Here is a 25,016-nt window from a genome sequence, read left to right on the forward strand (position 1 = left end):
TGTTCCTCCCCCACCTGTTGCTACTTCAGCAGTGCCTCCTCCACTTGTTGCTACTGCACCTGTACCTCCCCCACCTGTTGCTACTCCGCCTGCTCCTCCTCCACCTGCAACTGCATTAGTTCCTCCACCGCCTCCGCTGTTTTGAGCACTTCCAAGTTCTTGAAAATAAAAAATTTAATTATCTATAAGATTCTTAAAAGGTGCATGAATAAGGAACCGTGGTAATTTAATACTGCAATGACAACACCTTCAAGGGCAAAATGGAGTGAGGTTAAATCAGTTTAATCACCGATTACGCTAAAATAAAAGATCGCACCAGGCTAGACGTTATAATTTTAATCCAATATGCACCGATTTTTTTTATATATAAGGTAACTGATGTTTTATTTATTATTTATGTTCATACTTTTATTTTGTGCAAATTATGCAAATAATTGTATTCCTTATTGATAAGAATTGTTATTTGATTAAACGTTTGTTTATGAACAAATTCTTATTTTTGTTTATTTTTACTGAATAAACTCATTATATAAACAAATACATATTTTGAACAAAAGAGTAGAAACTTATCGAACCTGATTGTCCTGATTATCTTATTTAAAAAAATAATGAATTTCCTGATCAAGTTCGAACCGTCTCCACAGGGAGGGGGGGGGCACTCTGCCAATCACAGACACCATAGAGAGTATCCATAAAAACAGAATGACCTGATACCTTATTTTTGGGTTAGCCCTGAAAAAATGAACTGCAAAGATTGAACTTTGACGCGCATTTTTAAGGTATGAACAGAAGGCACAAGTTCGTTAACCAGTTATTTTTAACCAACGGTTCTGGTTCCATCCAACATAAACGTGTTGAAGAAAAAAGGCTATTTTATAGAAGAACTATACAAGATATGAATAAAAGTCAGTAAGCAAAATAGTTTATGTTATAAATGTGAACAAATTTTCTCTAAACTATTTTTTCATAAGGCACATATTATTTTTATTTTAGTCTGGAAAAATTCTATCAAAAAATAAAAAATTATATTTCTGGGTAAAAACATGCAAGATGCAACAAAATTGGATGGAAAAAAATTCTTTACTTCAAAAGATCTACAAATTTGTTCTTCATAATTTTTTATAGAACTAGTAACTTTTTTTCATCCTAAAAAATAACATTGAAGCTTAGGAAATTGAAATTTGTGGAAAATCAACACAAGATTCGAAACAAATGTATCAAGAATTATTCTATAATAAGATACGTGGTTTCAGTTTCAACAGTGAAAAATGACACTATAAATAAACAAAATAATTTTCAGGAAAAACAATCAAACTTTAATAAAGTGTTGAATAAGAAAATTGTCTGCTAAATTAAATCTAAACATTTTTTTGATTTTTTTTCTTGCATGATACGTCATAAGAATATGTTTATGAAGGCCGACGGAACTTTAACAAAAGAGAATTCACAATCAACAAATTTCAGTTGTTGATTTTTTGACATTTATTTTTGAAGGTACTATGCAAAAATGTGGAAAAATATCAATGGCTTATTACATAACGCGCCATAAATATATTATCAAGCAAAAAGTGCGGAAATCCGACAGGCGCTCGCCGTCGCCGTGCTTAAACTTGCGAGCTAAGCAATCCATTTTTAAAAAAGATGTTTCAAAATGTTGTATGTTAGAAAATTTTTTTTTGATTTGTTCTTGTTTGGTAGAGCGCCGTATAAAAAATATTACATTTCGCCTATTATTGAATACATATAATGCGTTTAAAAAGCAAGTGTAATTGCAAATGACTTATTATTGGTGTTTTCCAGTGTCAACTTGATACTTCACAACAACTCTTAATTATTCAGAGAATTTAAATTAATAAATGCATAACTTTGTCAGTTTTCATTCATTAGTTGCAAAGCTCTTTTTAATTATTTAAAAAATCTCAAATACATTACTTTGTCAATTTTAACTACAAAGATTTTTATTTTTTGTAAAACTATGTGATATTGTTTGGTCTTTGACTCAAAATTATGGCTAATCTACATTATACAAGTGTTTTTTATTATTTAATTAATCTGAATTAGCAAAAATTCATACACTATATACTTAGCTAAGCACTCGACTAATTTCTGCAAACCTTATTTATTTCCTGCGCTCTTCGCTTGATCTCTACATTCCTCTTAGTTGCATGATCATGCTGAGTAACATTGGCTACAACACATTCTTAGTTTGGCTCTCGCTTGTTTTCCCCGGTAACAAGCGTTGAGTTCAGAAAAATTAAGAATTTGTATTTCTATGAATACCCGATTTTTCCTCCATCTAAAAATCCCCCAACGGGAACAGAAAAAATGTAAATCCTATTCCTCTCAATCGACTTAGTAAAATTTAACGAAAGTATTTATTTAACCTATTTTTCATTATTAAATTTTTTATAACTTATAAATTCGAAAAATATTCAAATTTATATTTATTTATATTTTAATAATTTATTTAAACGCCTTAAAAAATGAAACAAAGAAATCGATGCAAATGGTTAAATTTAAATAATTTTAACTCTAGAGAGGCAGAGTTGAATTGCTGAGAATTAAAATTTCAAAATTTACATTCCGCATAAAGAAATTAAAACAACTTATTAAACATATTTTGTGAAGTTATTAGAAGGAACCAAATAAGATCGAAATATGACCACTTCTAAGGAATAAAAAATATCTCTGTGAGGTGCGATACACATACAATTAGAAGGAATTAAATATATTTAAAAGTCGTACTCTTTGGGAGAATAGAAAACTGTGTGACGGTCGCTATGGAAATAGAAGTGAATAAGTTTAGGAGGTATCTTATTCTTATTGTGGAATTTTAGATAGATGGAAAAATCGCGCATTCAAATTAATAGAATAATCTTCACTTTTGCGCTGAAATCTGAAAATATTAATTTTTCTATATTCTACGCTTATTACCGGGTCGTTAATCCTCATTTATTTCCTGCGGTCTTCACTTTTTCTTGATGTTTGTTTTATTTGCATAATCCTGCTACAAGCTCAGTAAAAGCGATTTTTATTTGCAAGCTTAACTCGTTCTTGGTATTGCGTTCAGTTTCATAATCCTGCTGTCTAACATTGTCTACCCTACATGCTTAGTTAAGCTCTTGATTGTTTTCTTTAATCCTCATTTGTTTTCTGTGATCCTTAATTATTCCCTACGATTGTTATCTTATTGATTTTTATTAATAAGAAAATTATGGATTCTATCGAAATAAAAAATCGAGAACTCTTTGATATCATGTCTTCATCCAATTCTAAATCTATCAAGCATCTGCTGAATTGTGTAGAGGGAAAATATAGCCGATCTGCAAAATTTACAAGAAATTGTTCGTGAAAAACGGACTTGGTTTTTTTACCGACTTTTTGTAAAAATTTCTAAGCTTGTATTTGCAATAAATATAAGCTTGTCTTAAATTGTACTGTTTGTAAATAAAAAAACCTCAGAAATGAACCATCTGCAAACAGACGAACCAGACAGAAAAATGTGAGTGCTTCACAGCACAATTTGCAAACTTTACATGTCTGGATCCTGTTCATGGAATACAACATGAAAGTTTTTCAAACATTTTGAAATAATCTCTGAAATTACCGGAATTGATAAGCAACTGCTAAAGAATTTCAAAATTATTCTGCAACTTTTTGCATACGATAAAGCATTTGACACAGAGCTATTCCACAACCTTACTACTGATCATGCAGAAATTTGTGTAAAACACTACAGTCGGTAATATTTGCTGGCTTCAGTGGACAAAACTCTCGTTCACGATGAAAACATAATTACGTCTTTCGTGATACCTATCACACAAATTTCTAAAGAAGCCCTAAAGGCAAGAAACAAAGACTTTAAACGGTGCATAGAAAATAACTTCTTTATAGAAAGTTATCGATTTAAACCATTGAAATGTTTATTTAATTTGTTTAAACTATTGCAAATTGTCGTCTGGGTATAACATTAGTACAGAAAAGCACCTTGCACACGATATTTAGAATTGAATCTACAAAAAACCCAAACTCTCCGTATTCGAAACAAAGCAATTAATGCATTTGTCAATTAGAATTCTTAAAATACAAACAATAGTTTTATAATTGGGATTTCCCACAACATTGAATTTTTAAGGTTGTTTGGATATTAAAAAAGGTGTGTACAACGGAGATTCCCTACAGTATTAGGACAAAAGCAAAATTATATTGGTTTATTTTAGGCCAAACACGAAATCTCTTAAATGAAAACTGACAAAGTTAGGCATTTGTTAAATTAAATTGTTTAAATAATAGAAAGTTGTTGTGAAATATCAAATTGACACTGCAAAATATTATTGATAAGATATTTGAAATTACACCTGCATTTTAATCGCATTTGTGTATTGAATAATATCCGAAATGTGCGATATTATTTTATTTTCTTTAGTTTCTAATCAAAATTCATTTGGCACATATTTCCTGCAAAAAATATCAGTATCAAGCAACAAAAGAAACTGATTCTGCACAAAACATATTTATTCACTGAATTGTTTATAATAATATAAAAATACGTTGTAATTAAATAATATCGCTAGAGGTTGCTTGTACAGAAATGTTACACATATTCTAAATATTAGAGCGTCAATGCCATTTTTTTGTGTAAAGTTGCTTTTCAACAAAAAACGTATATTTTTTCTTATATAAAGATTTTTGAAAATATTTTGCATTAATTGGAATCGACCGATCTATGGCGACTTTTGCTATCTTCGATTGAAAAAATTTATACTTGAATTAAATTTGTGGCCTGTAGCCTGCTTTTTCCAAAGACACCTTTTCTGCCTCACTGAGCGGCGATCAGATTTTTTTACTTGTAGTTATTCTTTATTTTTGTATACTTTATCAGCTAAGAGTAATTGTTAATATTATAAGAAAATACTCGGGATGCCTAGGTTCACCAAAACTTGGTCAAATTATCAAGCCAGTAAATAAAATTTTTTGTAAGGTCTTTACTGTAAATAACTTGGAAATAAAATTAACTTAATTAATATTTGATGTTGAATTTTGCTGATTACGGGTGAATTAATTGTATAAACAAACGAGAAAAAATATTCCACAACCCGGATTTAAACGGGGAATGCCACTATTCACGAGTGAAGCGTTAAAGAGTCAGGCCAAGAAGGCCACAGCATATATATACATATACCCAGGTGGCATAATTGGTTAACGCTCCACTCGTGAATAGTAGCGTTCCTGATATAAATCTGGGCAGTGCTATATTTTTTCTCGTTTCTTCAGAAAATTATTTGACCAGTAATCAGAAAAATTTAATGTCAGAAATTGATATAATTCTGGAGTTAAAATAAAAAGACACGTATTTTAAGGTTTGATTAAACATTTTCTTTTTTACATTCCTATCAGAGAAGCTACTAGATTTGTGTTAAATGTCTCCCTCCCACCCTCGTTCCCGTTTTTGTCAAATGTCCACGTTTAGAGCCTGTAACTCTATCAGAACGGTACCTTTTGATAAAATTATTCTATTAGATGTACGTTTGGTATGCTCGTTTGGTGTCAGAAACTGAAAATTAAGTTCATTAGCCAGCCATTTTGGGAAGAAATTCAATAAATAAAAGCTTTTTGAAAGTTGAGCTGCCAGATCGAAAAAGGGGACATAAACTTATCTTCCGGAAGTAGGAAGGACCCTGGAGCTTTAAAAAAGATTTTCAAATTTTTATTTTTTCAGACAATAACTAGATGTATTATTTCATTGCGCCTCTTTTCACCTGGTAAAAACTTGTAGTTTTTTTAGTTTTCTAATTAAAGCCAAAAAACTGGCTTTTTTCGAAAAAATCAATTTTAATTCGTTTGTCACTTCAACGCATGCTTAGTCAGTCAGTTTTTCGGATTTTTCACTAAAACTTTCAGGGAATGTAGTTCAAAATGTCCATCGGCTGATAAAGCAAAAGAAATTCAAAAATGTATTTAACAAAAACAACAACAGCTTTTAACAACAATACAAAGAAGTTTTCTGGAAAATTTCAGCCCAATCGAATTGATGTTCAAGAAATTATTGACGTGTAAGGTCGATAACGTCTAAGCGACTCGCACGCGAGCTGTATCCATACTCTCAGATCCGACTTATTATATAGTTCACCGGCACCAGAAATAAAAATTAATCAAGTAATTAGGTATTATTAAAGTATTATGCATGACGAAATAATAGTGCAAAATGTAAACTATTTTATTAACTTAATATTACTACAAAAATATTAATATAATGCCAAGAAATATTAACGCTTCATTACAATAGTAATGAAAAACAAATTTAATTTCTCGATCTTTCACTCTTTGCAATTCCAAGAATTTAAAACATTAAAAAAATTCACGGAATTAGGAATCCGTTGAATCTCAGCTATTAGTTGATTATGTTTTGTTTTGTACAGTTAGTCTGAAAAATAGAACACTTCTACTGTATATAATATTAAATGCACGCAAGTCACCTAGCCGCTATAGAATTGAGACTTTATTAATTTCATGAATATCAATTCGATTGCGCTAAAAATTGTAAGAAAATTTCGTACGCTTCGCATGTCGCTACTTTCTCGCTTTGCCTCGCATTACCAACCTCTGCCTCAAGGTCTAACATCTAATACTTATCTACTATTTACAATATTTGCAATTTTCTTACACCTACTTCCTCTGCTATTCACAATCATTCCTTAACCATTTCTCTTTCTATTTCCTTCTTTTCTTCTCGGTTTTATTCAACACATCCTTATACATGCTACTGCCCTTTTGTCTTCCCTTTCATGCAAACAACACCTCCATGCTTATTCAACTGCTTTTCACCTCTTCAAAATCCTCCAACAAGTGCTCTACTCTTGCATTTCCCTTCCCGCACAATTTACACATCCCTCTCTATATAAAATTAGAACCTATTATAATCCTTTAAGCATCCGCATCTTATTTTCGCTATAAGTTCTTGACTTCCTTGATCTTCTTTTTCATAAAAATATTGTGCTCTTTTCCTTGGTATAATCCACACATAGTTTTCGTTAAACCTTGACTCTCTTATGCTCTCCTCCCCTTCTGCCTTCTCTCGCTCTCCATGCGAATATTTTTAACCATCTCATATACCTTTCTTCCTCGCGCACCAACTGCAATCCATTTGTTCTAAAATTCCATTCCCTTTCCACCTACATATTTTCACCCCTACGTATATTCTTCTTCTGCCACCAACACTCCCTAACCAGATTACTTCCTTCCTCTTCCAAAAATTTCTCCCCATATTTACATGTTCAACTCCCCGTTATAATCCATAAACTCGTACTTTCTGTCTCCCTCTTGACAATATAATTCGGCGTATTCCTTGCCAATACCAATGTCCACTATAACATACCTCTCCTGTATCCTATTCACCTCATCACTCACTTACCACCCACACACGTCCACTCCATAAAATAAGATACTTATCACTAGCGAATCGAACAATTTTGTTTTACTTACAAAATAATCTCCGAGCAACCTCGTTCTCTGCCCCCAAACCTGCCTCAAAAGCACATTTGCCCTTCTCAATTACTCTTTTATATGACCTCCCACTCGCTCATTCCTCCGAAACAACAAGCCTAGGTAAACAAATTCTTTCATCTCCTGTACCGTTGTTCCCATTCACTGCCACTCCCTTCCCTTATCTCTCTCACCTCCTTTTCTGAAAACCATAACTTTTAACTTGTCTGCATTTAACTCTAGCCTATTTTTGTCTAAGTATTTTCTCAAACTTTTTATCATCTTCTTTAAAGCCTCTTCGCACTTTACTAGCAGCACTATATCATTTGTATATGTGTGTAACCATAACCTGACTCCTCTTACCCTTACTCCTCCTACCACTGCGGCGACTAGCTTACTTTCCATATCCACGATTAAAATTGCAAAAAGTGTTGGGCTACGACGACACCGAAAGGAATGTGCCTTCTAGATATACAAAAAACGCGTACACTTTCGCACCCTTTTTAGCTAATTCTCTATCCACTACGTGCTGAAAGAAATCAATATTGTCAATAGTACTCCTTCCCTCCCTAAAGCCCGCCTGCGTCTCCGACGGTAATCCTTTCCCCTGAACAGTCTTCCGATGCCTATCTGCCACCACCATCGCGTATATTTTGTACGCCATATTCATCAGCGCAATTCCTCTTTAATTTTCCTGCCTCTTCCTATACACATCATTATTGCAACAAACTTATTATGTTTTTCAAATTAATGTTTTATTTTTTATAAAAACTAGAAAATACGGCCTTAGAACACTTCTTCTCTTTAATGCCCAGTTTGCAGCTGTTTGAAATTTTTTAATTGGAAAAAGCCACGTGTTTTATAAACCAAACTGCGTTTTTACTCATTTGACAAAGTTCAGTCATCAATGAGAATGTGCATGGGATAAAATTAATTATCGACCAAAGATTGTTAACTGACTTAGAGAAAAAAAATTCTTCCATGAGACGCAATATTGAAGAGATGTGACTTAGGCCCTTTTGATTCCACAGTATACCCCTCGACTTAGGACTTTTATCGATTCTAACCATTTTTTTAACAATAATGCATTTTCATGTTGCCATACAGCAACATATAAGGATTTTATTAAATTGTTCCAAAATGCACAAAAAACAGATTTCAAAAAAGTAGTGGTAAGACCTTTTTGATTCCTCGTCGTTCTTGTTATAAATTTTGGTGAATTGAAGTATAATCTCTTATACTAAATCATTTCAATCTTATTAAATAATTTCCACCCTATCGCTTACGCTTTGGATCCTCCCAATATCCTTTTGTTGTGCCAGGAAAACGGGTACAAAACTCAAAATAACTGTTTCCTATCAGATTCATGCTGAAGACAATATTTTTTGGACTTTTTCAATATGAATAATTTTTAATCTATAAGTGAGGGGTTTCCAAGTATTTTTATACATAATTTTCAATTGTTTCAATAACAATTATCATGTAAAGAATATGTTCCATCCATATGTCATAAACAGTTAGTATCTTTCGGGATTAATCATATAAAGTTAATCAATGAAAATTGACCCCAATCAAGACATGCTGAAGTCGAATAGTTCAACTTGAGCATGTCTCAGTTTTGAGACGGAGCCCTACCCACAGAACCTGAATTTTTTTATTAAAAATAACTTATTTTAAAATTACAAATTTTTTATTCATCAATTTTAATCTAATTTCTGAGTAGAAAAAGGTTAATATTGATAAAAGTTAACGCCGACCATCTAAGCCAAGACAAAGCTTGTCTTAAGAGAAGCAAAGGCCGTCTTACCAGTCGTCACCATAAAAGTAACACGAAGGCTTATGTCTCGTCTCAGTTTTGAAACGCAGCCAGAAATCGATGTCTTGGAGACGAACTCAAGACATCAAGAAGTCGTACTCAAGTCGAAGCATTTTTACTTAGGTCTCATTTGACATATTTAATAATGATTTGAACAATTTAAATTTTTGATTACAAGTAATTTTCTTAAACAATTTTCTACGGTGTAAATCATAAAAAAATTTTCTTTTCTGCAATTAATGACACTATTAACTAATATAGAGAGTTTTGTTTTTTATTTGAGATTGTTTGCAATTATTTGAACAACTAATACTCACTTATTTGCGCCTTTTCTGTAGGAAGGTTAAGAAAAATATAGTTCTTTAAAAGCTCTTAAACTATGTCGCTTATTATCCAGTAATTCCTTATCTTAGAACGTATGTACTTTATTGTTTCAAGAATTAAATTCTATTGCTCTAAGAATAGTAGGGCCTTTTTTTCTCGGAATCACTTTTCTGTTTTGTTTTATTTACATGTAGTTGAGGAAAGATCTACATGCAAATTACTTCCAATTGAAAGATTTCAGTAACCTACGGAGCTAATTTTGAAAACAAAACAATACTTCATCCAGCGCAATTGAATTTATTTCTTAACAAAAAAATGATTGTTCAAAAAGGTGCAAGTAAATCATTATTATTAAAACCATTTTTAAATATCTTGAGCAAAATATTATTTTAAACAATAACAAATACTTAAACAAATGAAAATTGCTCAAATATAAATTACTTTAGAAATTGTTAAATATCCTTGAGAAAAATGTAAGTCTCAACATCTGTAAATTGTGCACTTGATTTCATAAGATAACTTTTTACGCTTTACAGGGGAAACGATACTTCGAACAAATAATAATTGTTCAAATAATTACTGAATATGCACACAGACATTTGTTAATTGTGTCATTATTTTCAAAAAATATTACACTTTTTTAATTCAACTGTATAAGATTGTTTAAACAAATTATAATTGTTTGAATAATGATAAAATATGTTAAACAAGAAGTACTTCTTTTGACATTCATAAACTTTTTAGCATTTATTCCAGAAGCTATTTATTTTTCACCACTTTTAGAAGGAAGAAAATGGGTTTTAAGACAATTTCTTCTTGATATTATGGGAACAATAAAAAGGAATTGAGAAGTCAGAATTGAAAGTAATTGCGTCGAAAATGATATCTTGAACACTGTTACCAACAGGTACGGTTCCACTGTCTAAAATCGACTGAGTGACGGGGTGGACAAATTACGAGATTATTTTTGAGTATGTATAAATATTGCACTGCCTTTTATTTAGCTGGATTTACACGTAATGAGAAACCGCCTTCTGCTATTCAAGTCTTTCTGTATGGCCAAAAACTTTCACCTTTTGCAATTATTTATTGTTTTAATGATTCATATCCAGTTGAAAAATAATATCTATTACAATCAGTAATATAAGAAATACTTTTTTTCAGCAATTTTCTTGTTTACCGCAGAAATATATCATACGCGGTAGTTCTTTCTCTATACACGAATATCATCCTTCCTAGCAATACTTCATTGCTTACGCAAGGCGACGAGTCAGTAACAACATTCCATAAAACTACCACTGCTCAAGTCAACAAACCTAACCTTCTTATTAAACGCAGTCCACTGGTAATCACAACTCTTTTAACTTTATGAAGGCTATAATTTTAGAGAATTTAGAAATCCTTCTATTGTGCGAAATTAACGTTTCTGTAGTAATCTACCCAGTCAATTGAGAATGAGCCAGAATTTTCTATATTTTACTAGATGCTTCTCTGATTTAAAGAGTATACGCAATCCCAAGATTCATTGGTCACGTCCGCCGTCATTTTTAGTGCATAACATTCTACTATATTTATATTTTAGTGACGCTACATTATTCTAAATATTTTCAAAAACTTCACAATTTCTAGATCCCTTAGATGTTGAGCTCTTCTCCCGAACATATTAATAATTAGAAATTATACATACTCCTCTCTATCAATAAGACGTAGTGAGCAAATTAACACTAATTCAGCAATCAACTTTTGGTCAAAGGCCGCAAGCCATCCTCCTTCTTTCAATCAGAGTAATGCGTCCTTTCGCCACTCTTCCTATCTTAGCAGCTTGAGGCCGCCAAGCACATCCCTATTGTGAAAAATCCCCACCCAACGTCACAGCAAATCCGAAGGCACCGTTCTACTTTAGAAGTATTCAACTGATACGGAAATTCGTATTTATATAAGAAAACAAAGTTTCGACATTTTGGAGTCAGTTTGTTGCAGATCAAATCGACACCCGTAAGCCCAGTGCGATTCAATACAATCAAAACCGCTCTCGCAGGTGTATACGCAGGACGTGCCTTATCACAATTCCCTTATTCGAATACAACCTGTACAACGCCCGAATCTGTCATATTTAAACAGGATACCTGAAATCCAAAGTAATAAACACAAGGAGGGTACCTGAAAAAGGAAGTTCCACTGCCACAGCAACTCAATCGAATATAGAAATAAGAATTCTTAATTCCCTCTAAAATACAAATCAGACCCCAAAACACATCTACAAGTTAGCTCTAAAGAAATGCAATAATGTCCAGAAAAGTGCTCCATCATAAGCCAGATGCACCGAAACCTATATGGCCTCCTCGATCATAATTAAATCGTCCATCCCTATATCGGCATTCTATATCTCCTGACAATCGACATTGAACTTATCTGTTGTTTCTCGGGCAGTAGAACTAACTTCACAGGGTTCAAATTGAAAATCACGCTTTCTCTGTCTACCGACCATACAATAAGACTGATCAACATCATTAATAAACTCCTTGAGCCCTTCACTTCTCAAATCAGGCAGCTAGCAGAATTTCAGATCTTGAGATGTTCAGACCACGACCTCTTCGCTCAGAATCGATGCCACTCCCAAATGGAAGCGCACATACACAAATTCAAAGGGCGAATCGCTAGTTGATTTAAAAGGTGACATGTACTTGTAACAATTATCACAACGTTAAAAATCTTCAACCATAATAACATTGATATGGCTGCCTTTTCCGTACATTATCCATTCATCTTTGATTACGTCCACGCTTGCTTCTTCTTTGGAAACTCTCTAGTTCAAAAACGTATTTATTTCATACAAAACCAAGTTTTGAAACTTTACATATTTATTGATTTAAATACTCAACCCTCAATTATATTCGTTACATAAATAAAGACAAAAGTCAACAATTACGAGCCAAAAGAGGCCGTCCGTACTCGATCATGCACGAAACAGAAAAGCTCATAGGCCGAGTAGCCGAGGGCCGGCGAATTAGTCATTACTGTAGTAGGTGCCATAACCAAACACTGTCAAGATGAGAGCTTGTGATTATTATAAAAAAACTTTTTGCAGGAAAAAAACTTTACGACGATAATTCGGCGAAGTTCATAGTGAAAAATTTGAAACTCCACCTAAAACTTATAAGCGTTTACTCTGTGAAACAACATTCAGTCAAAAATACAATTTAACTAGACATGAGGAAATAATTCACCAGCAAAAAATCTTCTAATTCAAATTATCGACATAAGTGTTCGCTCTGTAAAAAATCATTCAATAGAAAATAACGTTTAAGCAGGTATGAGGAAATTATTCACCAGAAAGAAAGTTTAAAACAATTTTCTGATTCCAAGTAAACACTGTTTGATGCATACCTCAAATTAAATAAGTTGTTCGTAAATGATTGACTCTTAAGTAATATTTCGATGTTTTCTTTTAAGGTTGTATATATTTTAAAACATTTTTATTTTTCAAATTTAAAATAGGCTATCCATGTAAAATATGCTTTACGAAGTGGAATCTTTTTAAATGAAAGAGAAGACATATGCGAGAAAAAAAATGTCTATATTCCAAATTTGCGCTCCACGAAGAAAAATTTTGTAAGTACAAAGAATTCGATTTCCAAGCCCATTTATTTACAAAATTAAGTGTTAAAGGAAGCAACAAAAATGGATGAAAGAGTTAATATCAATACAGGATTTGACCACGTATATTCTATATCAACAGACCAGCAGCTAGCAAAAAAGAGACCTTTGCAGTAAATAGTTTAAGCCTAATGGTATAATAATACTAATGCATTTAAATTCCAGGTCATTTTCAGATTCTTTAGGTGAATTTTCTTCAATTTCCAGATCAACCTAAATTAATTTAGTTATGAATTTAATACTTTTTTAATTATCACAATAGTTGCAAACCACCATATAAATAATATATGATGGTTTCCTGCATAATTTTTTAGATATAACTTAACGAAAATGATATTCGGTTGCTCTTTTTATACTTTCTTGAATATTTGAAGTTATAGTCACAGAACAATGTAATATAATCGAGGTACAACTGTAACATTGACGTCTGGGCATCTCTTATATACTTAAATAGAGACAAAAGTTAACGACATCTTCCGGCCTAGTGTATCATTTTATTACGACCACAAAACTTGCTCCTCAAAACAAACATTGTAATAAAGTTTCGGAATTACACTAATTCCCTTATCCAATGAAAATTCAAAATAATGAAATTATTTTAAGAATTAATAAAATCTAGAAGTAATAATTTTTGTAATATAAAAATAATTTTTCTAAAGTTATTTTTGGGGTTTATCACTTCCTAAAATAGTTTTATTATTTGTAATTTTATTCTTATGAGAGAAATATTAAAATTACGAAACGTTACATTATTAAAATGTTTGTTTGAGGAGAAACTTTTACAACAATAATATAATAATACACTAATCTGGAAGTTGTCGTTGACTTTTTTATTAAGTGGCAATATTAAGAAATTTCAGAACAAATGATTGTAAGAATAATAAGCAGGGAATGACACATGATCAAAGAAAATTCTATTCTGTTTTAAATTTTTAAAATATGGAAATAAAAAATACATTAGTTCTTATTTCATTGCCCTCTGATTTTTTTTCAATAATTACAAACATATGGAAAAAACAATACTTTTCTTTCTAAATGCTCCGCTGGTACCTAAAGTACCTATAGGACCCTCTAGAGCAGCGTTTCTCAAACAAGTGCCGCCGCTAGATTAGTCTACCACCGGCAGGGGGAAGTCGCCCCGGGCCGGGCAGCTAGGCAGGCTCCGAGGCAGGCTCCCGGCTGCGAGCCAAAGGCTACTTTCCTCAACTTTCGTATATCTACCACGATTGACCCTTTCATTATTATGAAATTACAATAACTGAAATTATAAAGAGTTAGCTCAATTAATTTTTAATTAGCTGCAAAGATTTCGTGATATAATTGAAACAAAATGGAAACAAAGTTCTTGAAAATCGGTTATCATGCGAACTAATAAATAAAATATTTACAAATCTTGTGAATGTAACAAAAGTGCGATATTGATCTACTAATTAATATTTAACCAAATTTTCATTTTCCTCAACCGGCTCTAAATCTCTGATGAGAAAAGGTCAGCGATGCAAACAACTATGCCCGAAAGAGCGGAGTTCAGTGTCTCTCTTGAATTCCAGGATTGCAAAAAAATTTAAGGATGACGACTCATCCGCTCCCCAGAAAGTGCAACAAAATTTTGGGAATCGCTGCTCTAGACAAGGACGCGAGAATGTTCCCCACAACTAAACTTCAGACAGTTTCCGGGATAGGAAGTCGTCATACAATTTGTGCGCGCTCCGTTTGAGCACAACTACAACAGCTTAACAGCAGCTGTATCGCGTACCTACATCCCCACTACCAGCGCCCGAGCGGATTTATCCCGGATCGCCCCTCGGGCAATTCGTGTTCAGTTGAATATTTTTGCCTTCTTCTATAAAGGGTCCATAGGCCCACCTAGGAAACGTTAGTTTTCGCACTTCTTGATCGATGACATATTTATTTCGCACTTCGCGCTTTATTACGTATTTACTTCGCACTATGTGCTCTGTCTTTGTATTTTTACCACATTTCTGCAGAGACTTTTTAAAATCAAAGGTCAAAGCATAGACAATTGTAATTTTCTGATTGTGAACTTTATAATCTTGAAAGAGCTTCGTTCGCAAGTTTGAGCACGGCTAAGGTACGGAACCGTTGGTTCTCGCGGTTCGCCCTGGATAATATGTTTACCTCGCGCTACGCGCTTGGCCTTAGTATTTCTCCCACATTTGTGAACAGACCTTCTATAATTCAAAGTCAAAGCATCGAAAATTATAATTTGGTGATTGTGGGTTATATTTTTCTAAAGCTATTTCGACTTTAGCGAACACATTCGCGTCACGTAGTTCGTGCCTCTCACTTGTTAACTTTTCTACATTATGTTCAACACATTCATACAAGTGTGTATTGCATTTATTTAGGTACCTCGGCCTGGAATTGCTTATTTAGTTATTGCAAGATGAAGTACAAATTGTATTTATCATGCCCTCTCTAATATTTGTTTCTTATTTGCAGTAAATTTTGTTCTAATTTACGCTGAAACATGCATCATCTCAATTAATGTATAGCATTGTAATTCATAGCATGCATCAATATTAAAAAATATGTACTTTTATTGTCTTTTTATTAGTTTTTTTTTAATCTTGTTTTTTACAATTAAAAGAAAATGTACTCGTCCTGTCTCGAAACTATTGATAAGAAAATTTGTATACTCTTTTTGAGTGAACAACTTTTGTCTTTACATTTTTTTCATACCTTATATCATTTTCCAAAAATTTAATTTGGTTATTTTTAAAATTATTTTTCATGATTGAACGAATAACTCTGCTTTTTATCAGAGAAATATTTATGGCAAATCTGTAGCTCTTTGTTGGGCGAACAACTTTTATGAATTCATAAGTTTAATTTTTCTTGTGTCGTTTCTCCGAAAATTAAATTTTCTAATTTTTAATGTTGTCTTTACGAATAAAAAGCCACGCATATTGTCAAAAAGAATTTATAAAAAATGTGTAGCTCTTTTTAGTTGAAGGCCTTTCGTCTTTTTAATTTTTATTCGTACGTTTTCCAAACATTAAATTTTATTTATTTTTAATCTTGTTCTTTACGAATAAGACAAAAACTACTTATCCTATAAAAAATTGATTTTTAACCAATCTGTAGATATTTCTTATACGCACAATTTTTGTTTTTTTATCTTTCTTGTATTTTGTATAATTTCACCGAATTTTCCATAAAAGTTATCAAAAAAATATAGCGCTCTGGCTCGTATTACGGAATTCTCTGTAACGTTAGGCCTGCACGAGCTGGACAAGGAAGTAAACCTTACGGAAAATCCCGTAACGGCAGATAGTTCGTATACGGAGTGAATATCTTTCAGAAAATATTTTATAAAAGAAATATATTCTGTAAATATTTATTTCATTCAGAAAATTTTACTGAGAATTTTATAATTACCAAGAGATATGCTGAAGACCAAAATGACGACGAGCGGAGGAAGGATAATGAGCCTCATTTTATTTTTATTTTTTAATAGAAGATAATCATTCTTGTACAAATCCGTAAACGCTTACTAAGAATTCAATTTCAGTAATATATTTTTTTAGTCTTCTGAGAACTCTTTAAACGATTAATGCTCTATATATACCGGCGTGTACCTTACAACTTATGAGAATGTGTAGCACATGTTTTCATTACGGACTGCAAAACTTTTGTATGTCAGAATGTCTGCCCTTCAAGGACTTGTTTTTTAATTGTAACTGGCACAAACTTAAGAAAAATTAGATGCAGTCCATAAGTAAGTGTAATCATAGATAAGGAAAATTTACTATGACGCATCAAGATTAAAATTGAATAGAATACCATGTTGTTTAGTAATGCAGTTTACGTAGAGGAAAAATGTACTCGCTCCCGTGTGGAAAAATTTCGCGGCAGTCTTGAATCATGCTAAAGCTAGCACAATTTTTCTCTAGTCTGACTATTCACGTAAAACTAGCCTGGCGCTACACTGGCGCTATCTAGTTTCGCTATATTTTTTAATCAAACTCTACTGTTCTCTTGTCTCAGTCTTGGCGCTATCTAGGAGCTTGCTATGAATTTGAAATATGAAAAGGCTCCAGATTTGATCTAGTTTCTAGCTAGAATCACGATTTTGACTTAAGCAAAAATTACAGGTGTGAATTCGAAAAATAATGCGTATTGAATAAAACGTTTAAGAAATTACAATGCATAATTGCATAAATTCTCCAGTGATAATTAAATGTACACTATTACATTTTTAAGATACAGTATATTTATACCAATTTTATATTAAATTTGTAATAATTGTAATATTTATAACTGCATGTATTATATTTATAATAATCCAAAAAATCAAATTTTAAATAGATGATTTATTTATTATATTTTAGTTATTTCTTGATTGCTTAAATTATAATTAAACTAAAAATTTTAAATGAAATTTCTGAATTTATCGTAAAAATATTTTATTCTATTTTTTGAAAATTTTTAAAATCTTTCAAAGTATTTATTTTTTAAAGTTTTATTAGAATTAAAAATATCATGATGATAATTTGCAAGTATTTTTCATATAGGAGAAACTTTGGCAGAAATGTCTAAAACTTTAAGAATTTTAATTTGAAAATTGTGAAAATGTCTTACATTTTTCAACATTGATCGAAAATATCTGGTCCACGAAATCGACCTTTATTTTGTAAACCTACAAAATTTTATTAAAGGCTGGCTTGATTGATCAAATCCTTCAAAACTTAACGTTACAAACAAAATTAAGGTAACCACCACAGATAAACAGACAGACATACAATCAGACACCGTACAAATTTTATGTTTTTTAAACTCTTTAAGTGCCAAAACGTATAGAACCGTTAAAAACTGGAGATTAAACTTTTGGACGATTATATTACATTCATGAATGAGAGTTAAAAATTATAGTAATAACCAGTCATACAATACGTTATACATGTTTCAGGAAATTTCAAAATCACGCGATCTTCTCTCTATGAAGCATTTTCCATTGTTCATAGTAATTATCCTGTTGGCACATAAATTTTAATTAAGGTTCTGGCAAAAGATAGCAAAACCTCAGAATGGGTATAAATGTAATTGATCAAAACTTTTTAACATTCTCATTCATGAGAGTGTAATGTTATCGTCCAAAATTTGATTTCTACTTTTTAACGGATCTTTGCGTTTCGAAACTCCGAGTCTAAAAATCATAAAATTTGTACGGATTCCGGTTGACAATATTTATGTAGATTTGCTTACCTGAATGCTTAGCCACTCTAATTTTTAAAAGATTTGTAAAATCGAGTCAGTTTTGTATACAATTTTTTTAACGTCTCGAAATAAAGGTCATGTTCGCTAACCCAATATTTCTTACCACAATAAAAAAATTGTAAGTATTTTCTAAATTCGGGAAAAAAATTTAATTATTTTTAAATTATTTTTTGAAGTTTCTGGTAAATGAAGAATAAATTAAAAATAGTCATAATGGCATTTTCAATTTTTAAGGTAAATAAAAAGGCTTTGCAACATTTTTCAAATTTAAGAAATATAAAGTAGTATATTGTGGTGTAGGTGCGGAAAGTAAACAATTCCACACCAGTGTGAAGTTAGCTGTATGAGCATGAGCTGTAAGCAAGCCGAAAAACGAAGCCGAAGAACGAAAGAATTGCAACTTTCTGCTTTGTGCACCTATTGCACATGATATTTTTGCAAACAAATGCAGGAAATTTTTGATTTAAAAAACGATAGAAACAAAATTTTTTGAAATTTATGGTAATTTTTGGAAATTTACGGTCAAATCAAAAAAATTGCCTGAACTTTCTAGAAATTTTCAGTCAAATGGTAAATTACTAGAAATTTACAGAAATTTAAAGTATCTAAAGCTTTTTAGAAGAAATCGAAAAATTTCCCGTAATAATTTATGGGTAATTTATGGTAATTTATCAGTCATTTTTGTTAAATTATCACTTCAAGTATATCTAATCACTTTTCACTACTGACAATCAATCTCTCAAACGTCAAATCATAATGAGTTGAGGTTATGATTTCGGCCGTCCTTGAAAGTAATTCTAAATCGAAATTCGTAAGGGCAACATCTAGAAAAAATAATTTGGCTTGAAGTTCACACGCGCAGCAACTAGATAAAGTATTCTAAAAATCTTTTTACCACGGTTTTGGAATTATTCACTTTCCGCACGTAATGCATGCCTCGAAAACTGAGCATTTCCTGCATGCGCTACAAAAAGCTATTTTTCTGATATATTAAAAAATTAAAATTTTGATTGAATGATCTGAATGATATTTTTCAGTCAAACACAAGTTTTAAATTTTCTTAATTGTTAATAATCAAGTAGATCAGTTATATTGGGATATTTTCAAAACGCAGTGAAATTATTTGCAATATTTTTTTCGAACTGGCTAGAAATTTGTGTAGGTTGACTTAAAACCGTACTTTAAATGAAAGAATTCTAAGCCTACTTTTTATATTCGTTTCTATTTTTTCTACACCGTTTTATTTTTAAAGGGTACCTTCTGTGTAACCCAATTACTAAGCAGGAAGCTCGAGTGTCAAAGTGAGAATATAATCATCAAAGTCGCAGGTGTTTTGAGAATCGTGTTTGGAAAAAAAATGAAAAACAATTTCAACGACAATTCATTATTTTCTTCTTTGAGGCGTTTAAATCACCGTCTTCGAGTTAAGTTACAATATTTATGATCATTAAACAAATGCATTCGAAATATACGCATTTAAGTTACAAAAACGAGCACGAAGCACCGTAACGGGCAAGTTTTTTTTATTAACATAAATCTTAAACCAAATTTAACCTTCAAGTAATAAGCCAAGTCTATTTTTTACCACTTTTGTCTATACCAGGATTCCCATAGAGGGTCAAATCAGGGATTGAGTTTTTTTACAGTCAACTTCCTTTAATGTTTTGATTATTCATATAATTTAACATTTCTCGTTTTACTTGTCATTGTTTTTGTTTTTAATTTCACGTTCATTGACACAGCTGTTTTTAGCCCATTATATACCTATAAAAGTATTATAAAATTTGCATAACTTACCCATTTTTAAACTTTCTAAATTCGTAAATTAAACAAAATTATGTCTTACCTAATAAGCTTACAGCTTTAAAAATTTGACATTATATTATTTCAAATGAAAATCATTGAAAATTATAAAACTTTAAATTAAAAACGTTTTAAAATAAAACTTTCCTATCAAAACATGCGAATTATTATTTTTTAATATGGATTTACAATTGCGAATCTATAGAAGTGAATAAATTTCAATAATAAAGCTGTATACTTCAATTATCTTTAATTTGAAATCTTCAAAATTGAACTATTCTAAAAAATCAATATAAATTGCATCATTTTCTATTGTATACTTTAAACATTAAAAAAACTTCAATCGAAAATATTCTGATGAACAAGATTTTAATTCTTAATCTTTAGAAATCAGTAATTTAAAAAATGGTCAAACTTACATAACTTTCAAATTCAAATCTTAACAATTGAGATACCCTAAAAATCTTAGGATACCTATTGTCGTAAAATTCAGACCATATTCAAATGTCCAATTTGTCATATTGAATTAGACAACTTGAATTTCGAAATTCTATTATCAAATACGTATTTAGCACCCGCAAAAGCTTTAAAATACCTATTTTCATGTACATGAGATCACTGCTTTAGATTAGGAAAAATTGCAGATGAGTTTTTTAAAAAATGGATTTAAAACCTTAACTTTTGTTAATAGAAAGTACATAAGACGTCATCAGCACACAAATGAAAAAGAAACTTAAGAATTTTGATTTATTTTTGCCTTGTAAAAGTAATAGAGTTTAAAGGGAATTTACAAACAAAAAGATTGACTTGCATTTATGTATGTTTTAGACTTTTGAAGTAGCTCGCAATTTGATCGAAAACTCAAGGCAAATAGAGTCCATCTAGATTTGGCTGTAAACTAATGACGATCGTTCTGATAAAGTCGGGACAGCCTTTCAATAAGCTCAAGATCTTCGACAAAGGCATCGTCCGCAAGTGGCTTCGTGTTCCTTTTTCCTTGTATTATTTACTTTCCGAGACTAGTAAATAATCGCAGGTGCATTTTCTAATAGAAATTGTTTTAAGAATCACTTTTTTAGTGCAAAATTGAAAAAGCACATTAATTTTACCCAAATAGTGTATCCTTATTATTCAAAATTTTATTCGATATTAGATTTCTTTCGTTTGTACGGCATTCTGAGATACATTAAGTTAGTCCCCGGTATAACTTAAAGCCAAATTCAAAATATCATTAACATACTAGTTTATATTATTCATTGACTAAATAAACTAAGGGATGATGTTCTAATAATTTTCTAAAGTGTTGTCGCAAAGCCATTTACTTGAATTTCCCACGAGGGATGTGATAAGTTTTTGTCCACTTTTTACTAAACAGATAAAAAATTTTTATCTACAATCATTGTGATTGGTACCACTGATGGTGGCCTAACTACTTGAAAATCGAATTGAATGAAGTTATCTGCTAAATTAACGTACACCGGGTCCACATTATGAATTTGTGATACAAATCAATCAATTTCATTTCTTTAAAATAATTTTACAATAATTTACAAGATTCTAAAGTTTTAAATTCTGCAATAAAAACTTTGGAAGATTATAATGATCATTTTTTATTTCAATCCTGTCATTGGATTTAGAGATTACTTTTTTTTTCTTTGCCTGAACAAAATTATGTTTTTTTTTCTGTACAAGTTTGTGTAAAGACTCTAGCTGAATAAGTATGAAAAAATAGCCCCTGTTCTAATCGGACTTATATTTTAGGGTTAAGTTTCTACTAGTAAAAAATCAATTTAAAGAAAAAGGACAAAAGAATTATTTTAATTTTCAAAACGTTTTTGGTCCATGTTTTTCAACTAGAGCCACCTTAATTTCTTTCTCATAAAATAAGCATACGCTCATTGGTACCATATCTTGATAACAAACCTATGAAGGGGGTACGTCAGAGAAAAAATGAGTGAAGAACGTTTGTTGGCCCCTTGAAGAAATGTTTGTAGGTGTTTCAGATTTAAATTGTGAGCAAAACTACGAATCTTGCCAATTTTTCGTGAACATTGCAGTTCACTTCTTCAAGGCTAACCGGATACTAAGGTTTCATTATATTTTCTTCTTATGTAGTATAGTCTCTACGACTCCCGTGATTAGCTATAGCACCATACTGTGGAGTCTGGTCGCACCTGATTGGCTAATCAAGTCTTTAAAAAAATGTAAGGAGAAAGGAACATAAAATCGGATTGGTATTATATCCATTGTCTCCATTGATTTTATTATGGTGTTTTAAGATTTCGATTGTTTCTCTATGTTTTCTTGGAAAAATATTGTATGTTTTTGCAATAACGGTTGTTTTATCAAATGAAATGTTACGTCTCTAATATTGAATCTGCCATAAGAGCAAGAGATTTTAAATACTCCCCGATCACTCAGATGTGCCTTTTTTGTTGGCTATTACAGGTGAGGTTGAAAATCCCAATGCTGCTCCAATCCTACGAATAAACCCCAGGAGCAGAAATAAGATCTCCAATCTGATCTGTAACAGCCAGCATCCTTATGGAATATCTAGAAACTAAAATCTTCAACCAATTCAAGCCTAAACCAAAATTTTGATTCCGTACCATTGAGGATACTTTTGTCTTCTGTAGACATGGACTAGATGAACTACATACGTTTTCCGAAGTCATAAATCGCTTACACCCCAATAACCAGTTCACCATGGAAATTGAACATAACGGTAATTATCTTCTTGGACGCACTGATTTACAAATTATCTGATAAAACTTTAGGACATGAAGCTGACAGAAATACCATACACACAAACAGATACCTATATGCCTCTTGGCACCAACCCCTATCGCAAAAACAATTAGTCATAAACTCCCTTTTATAATAAGGTGTCTCTAAAAAAGAGAATTTATCACTATCCGACACTACATCCAAGGTGTCCCAGAACAATTAGAAAGAATTCTCAACAAACACAACTTCTAAACCATACCTAATCCACCCGCGAAAATAGAACAACTACTAAACAATCCTAAAGACAAAAAGGCACCTGTCAGGAATCTCGAAGTATATACGTGTTCTTTCCAAAAAGTTCGCGCACTGAGTATATGAAAAAAGAGGTCGCTTTATGCTATTACAGTAATGGTAGCACCTTCAATGTATTTTCCTTAGAAATTATACATTTGTCCCAACGCTTCTCCCAGTCTAGAACGCGAATCAAAATTGAGAACCTACAGAAACCGGATGTGCGAATAGATTTCCAAAATAAGATAATCGAAAGCATAGATAGGGCAACATGGGAGGACCGTATAAAAAACAAAGATTTAGAGGGCGCCTGGACAATGTTACGGGATATCTTTGTTAGATGTACGATCGAAGTGTGTGGTACCACAGTTGTAGGAAGAATTTCTGCTGATGCGTGGTGGAATGATGAAATTCAGGCTGCCCAAAAAGCAAAAAGAGAAGCGTACAAGAGAACTTTGAACATCGCAGTTCTTAGCAATGAGTAAAGAAGTAGACGTAGAAATGATTATAGACGCGAAAACAGAATACTTAAACGGTTATTTAAAGAAAGTAAGGATACAATTAGAGCAGAAGAAGAGATAAAAATACAAAACGACTTTGAAGGAAGCAGAAAACTACTTTATAAAAAATTGAAAGGAAGCAAAAGCACAGAAATTCTCAACATGAGAAATAGTAGGGGGGAAATGGTATATGATGCAGACGGAATACTAGAGGCTTTCAGAGACTATTTTAGGAGACATTTCAGAGATGAAGCTATAGGATACCACAACTGCGATGTTGAACACGATGCGATGGAAAACTCAATTGAAAAAGTCTGTGTCACTGAGGTTAGGGATATAATTAGGAACTTGAAAAACGGTAAGGCTGCCGGGTTAGACGGTATTAACGCTGAAATGCCTAAACACGGTGGCGCGTGCATACCAACATAGACTGTGCGAATTGATAAATTTATGTTTCGAGATGGGAGACGTCCCAGACGATTGAAAAGAAGCTATTATCGTACCAATATACAAGAGAAAGGGAGATAAAAGCGAGTGCAATAATTACAGAGGGATTAGCTTATTAAGCACCGTAAGTAAAATATATTCAAAAATACTTATTCGTAGAGTAATGAAAATAACAGAAGCAAAGACTTGAGAAGTCCAAAGTGGGTTTATGCCTGGAAGGTCATGTGCGGATCAAATATTTAGCTTAAGGCAAATAACAGAAAAAAGTTTGAGAGTAGGAAAAAAAGTTTTTTGTGCATTTGTTGACGTAGAAAAAGCTTTTGACAAGGTAGATAGAAGTAAACTTCGGGAAGTCCTGAAAGAGTATGGAGTCAATGGATGGATCCTACTAGCTATAAAAACAATATATACAGTTAGCAAAGCGAGTGTAAGAGTGAATGGGAAACTGAGTGACTGTTTCGATATTATTCAAGGAGTTAGACAAGGATGCGTTATGTCTTCATGGTTATTTATATTATTTATGGACAAGTGTTTAAGAATGGCTCTCTTCGACGAAGAGGGTGTGGATCTCGAAACAGTAAGGGTACAAGGGTTAGCATTCGCAGATGATAAGATTGTTATGGCAGAGTCTACAGTCTGTCAAGTTAAAGCGTGGGTAACTTTTTTGGTAAAATATTTTATTTAAACGCATGTTTCTACATGGAATTACATTTGTCAAGGTGTCGAGC

General features: G+C 31.9%; 1 protein-coding gene across 1 annotated transcript in view; it reads right to left on the minus strand.

Moving 5' to 3' along the window:
- LOC117178470 (glycine-rich cell wall structural protein-like) overlaps positions 1-25,016 on the minus strand; it is a 45,011-nt gene that overhangs the window by 7,405 nt on the left and 12,590 nt on the right. Inside the window, exon 3 of the mRNA XM_033369897.1 lies at positions 15-158. Coding sequence (XP_033225788.1) covers positions 15-158 — 144 coding nt within the window. The remainder of the gene's footprint in view (positions 1-14; positions 159-25,016) is intronic.

The sequence above is a fragment of the Belonocnema kinseyi genome, chromosome 8 (genome assembly GCF_010883055.1).
Source record: "Belonocnema kinseyi isolate 2016_QV_RU_SX_M_011 chromosome 8, B_treatae_v1, whole genome shotgun sequence".
Classification (NCBI taxonomy): Eukaryota; Metazoa; Arthropoda; class Insecta; order Hymenoptera; family Cynipidae; genus Belonocnema; species Belonocnema kinseyi.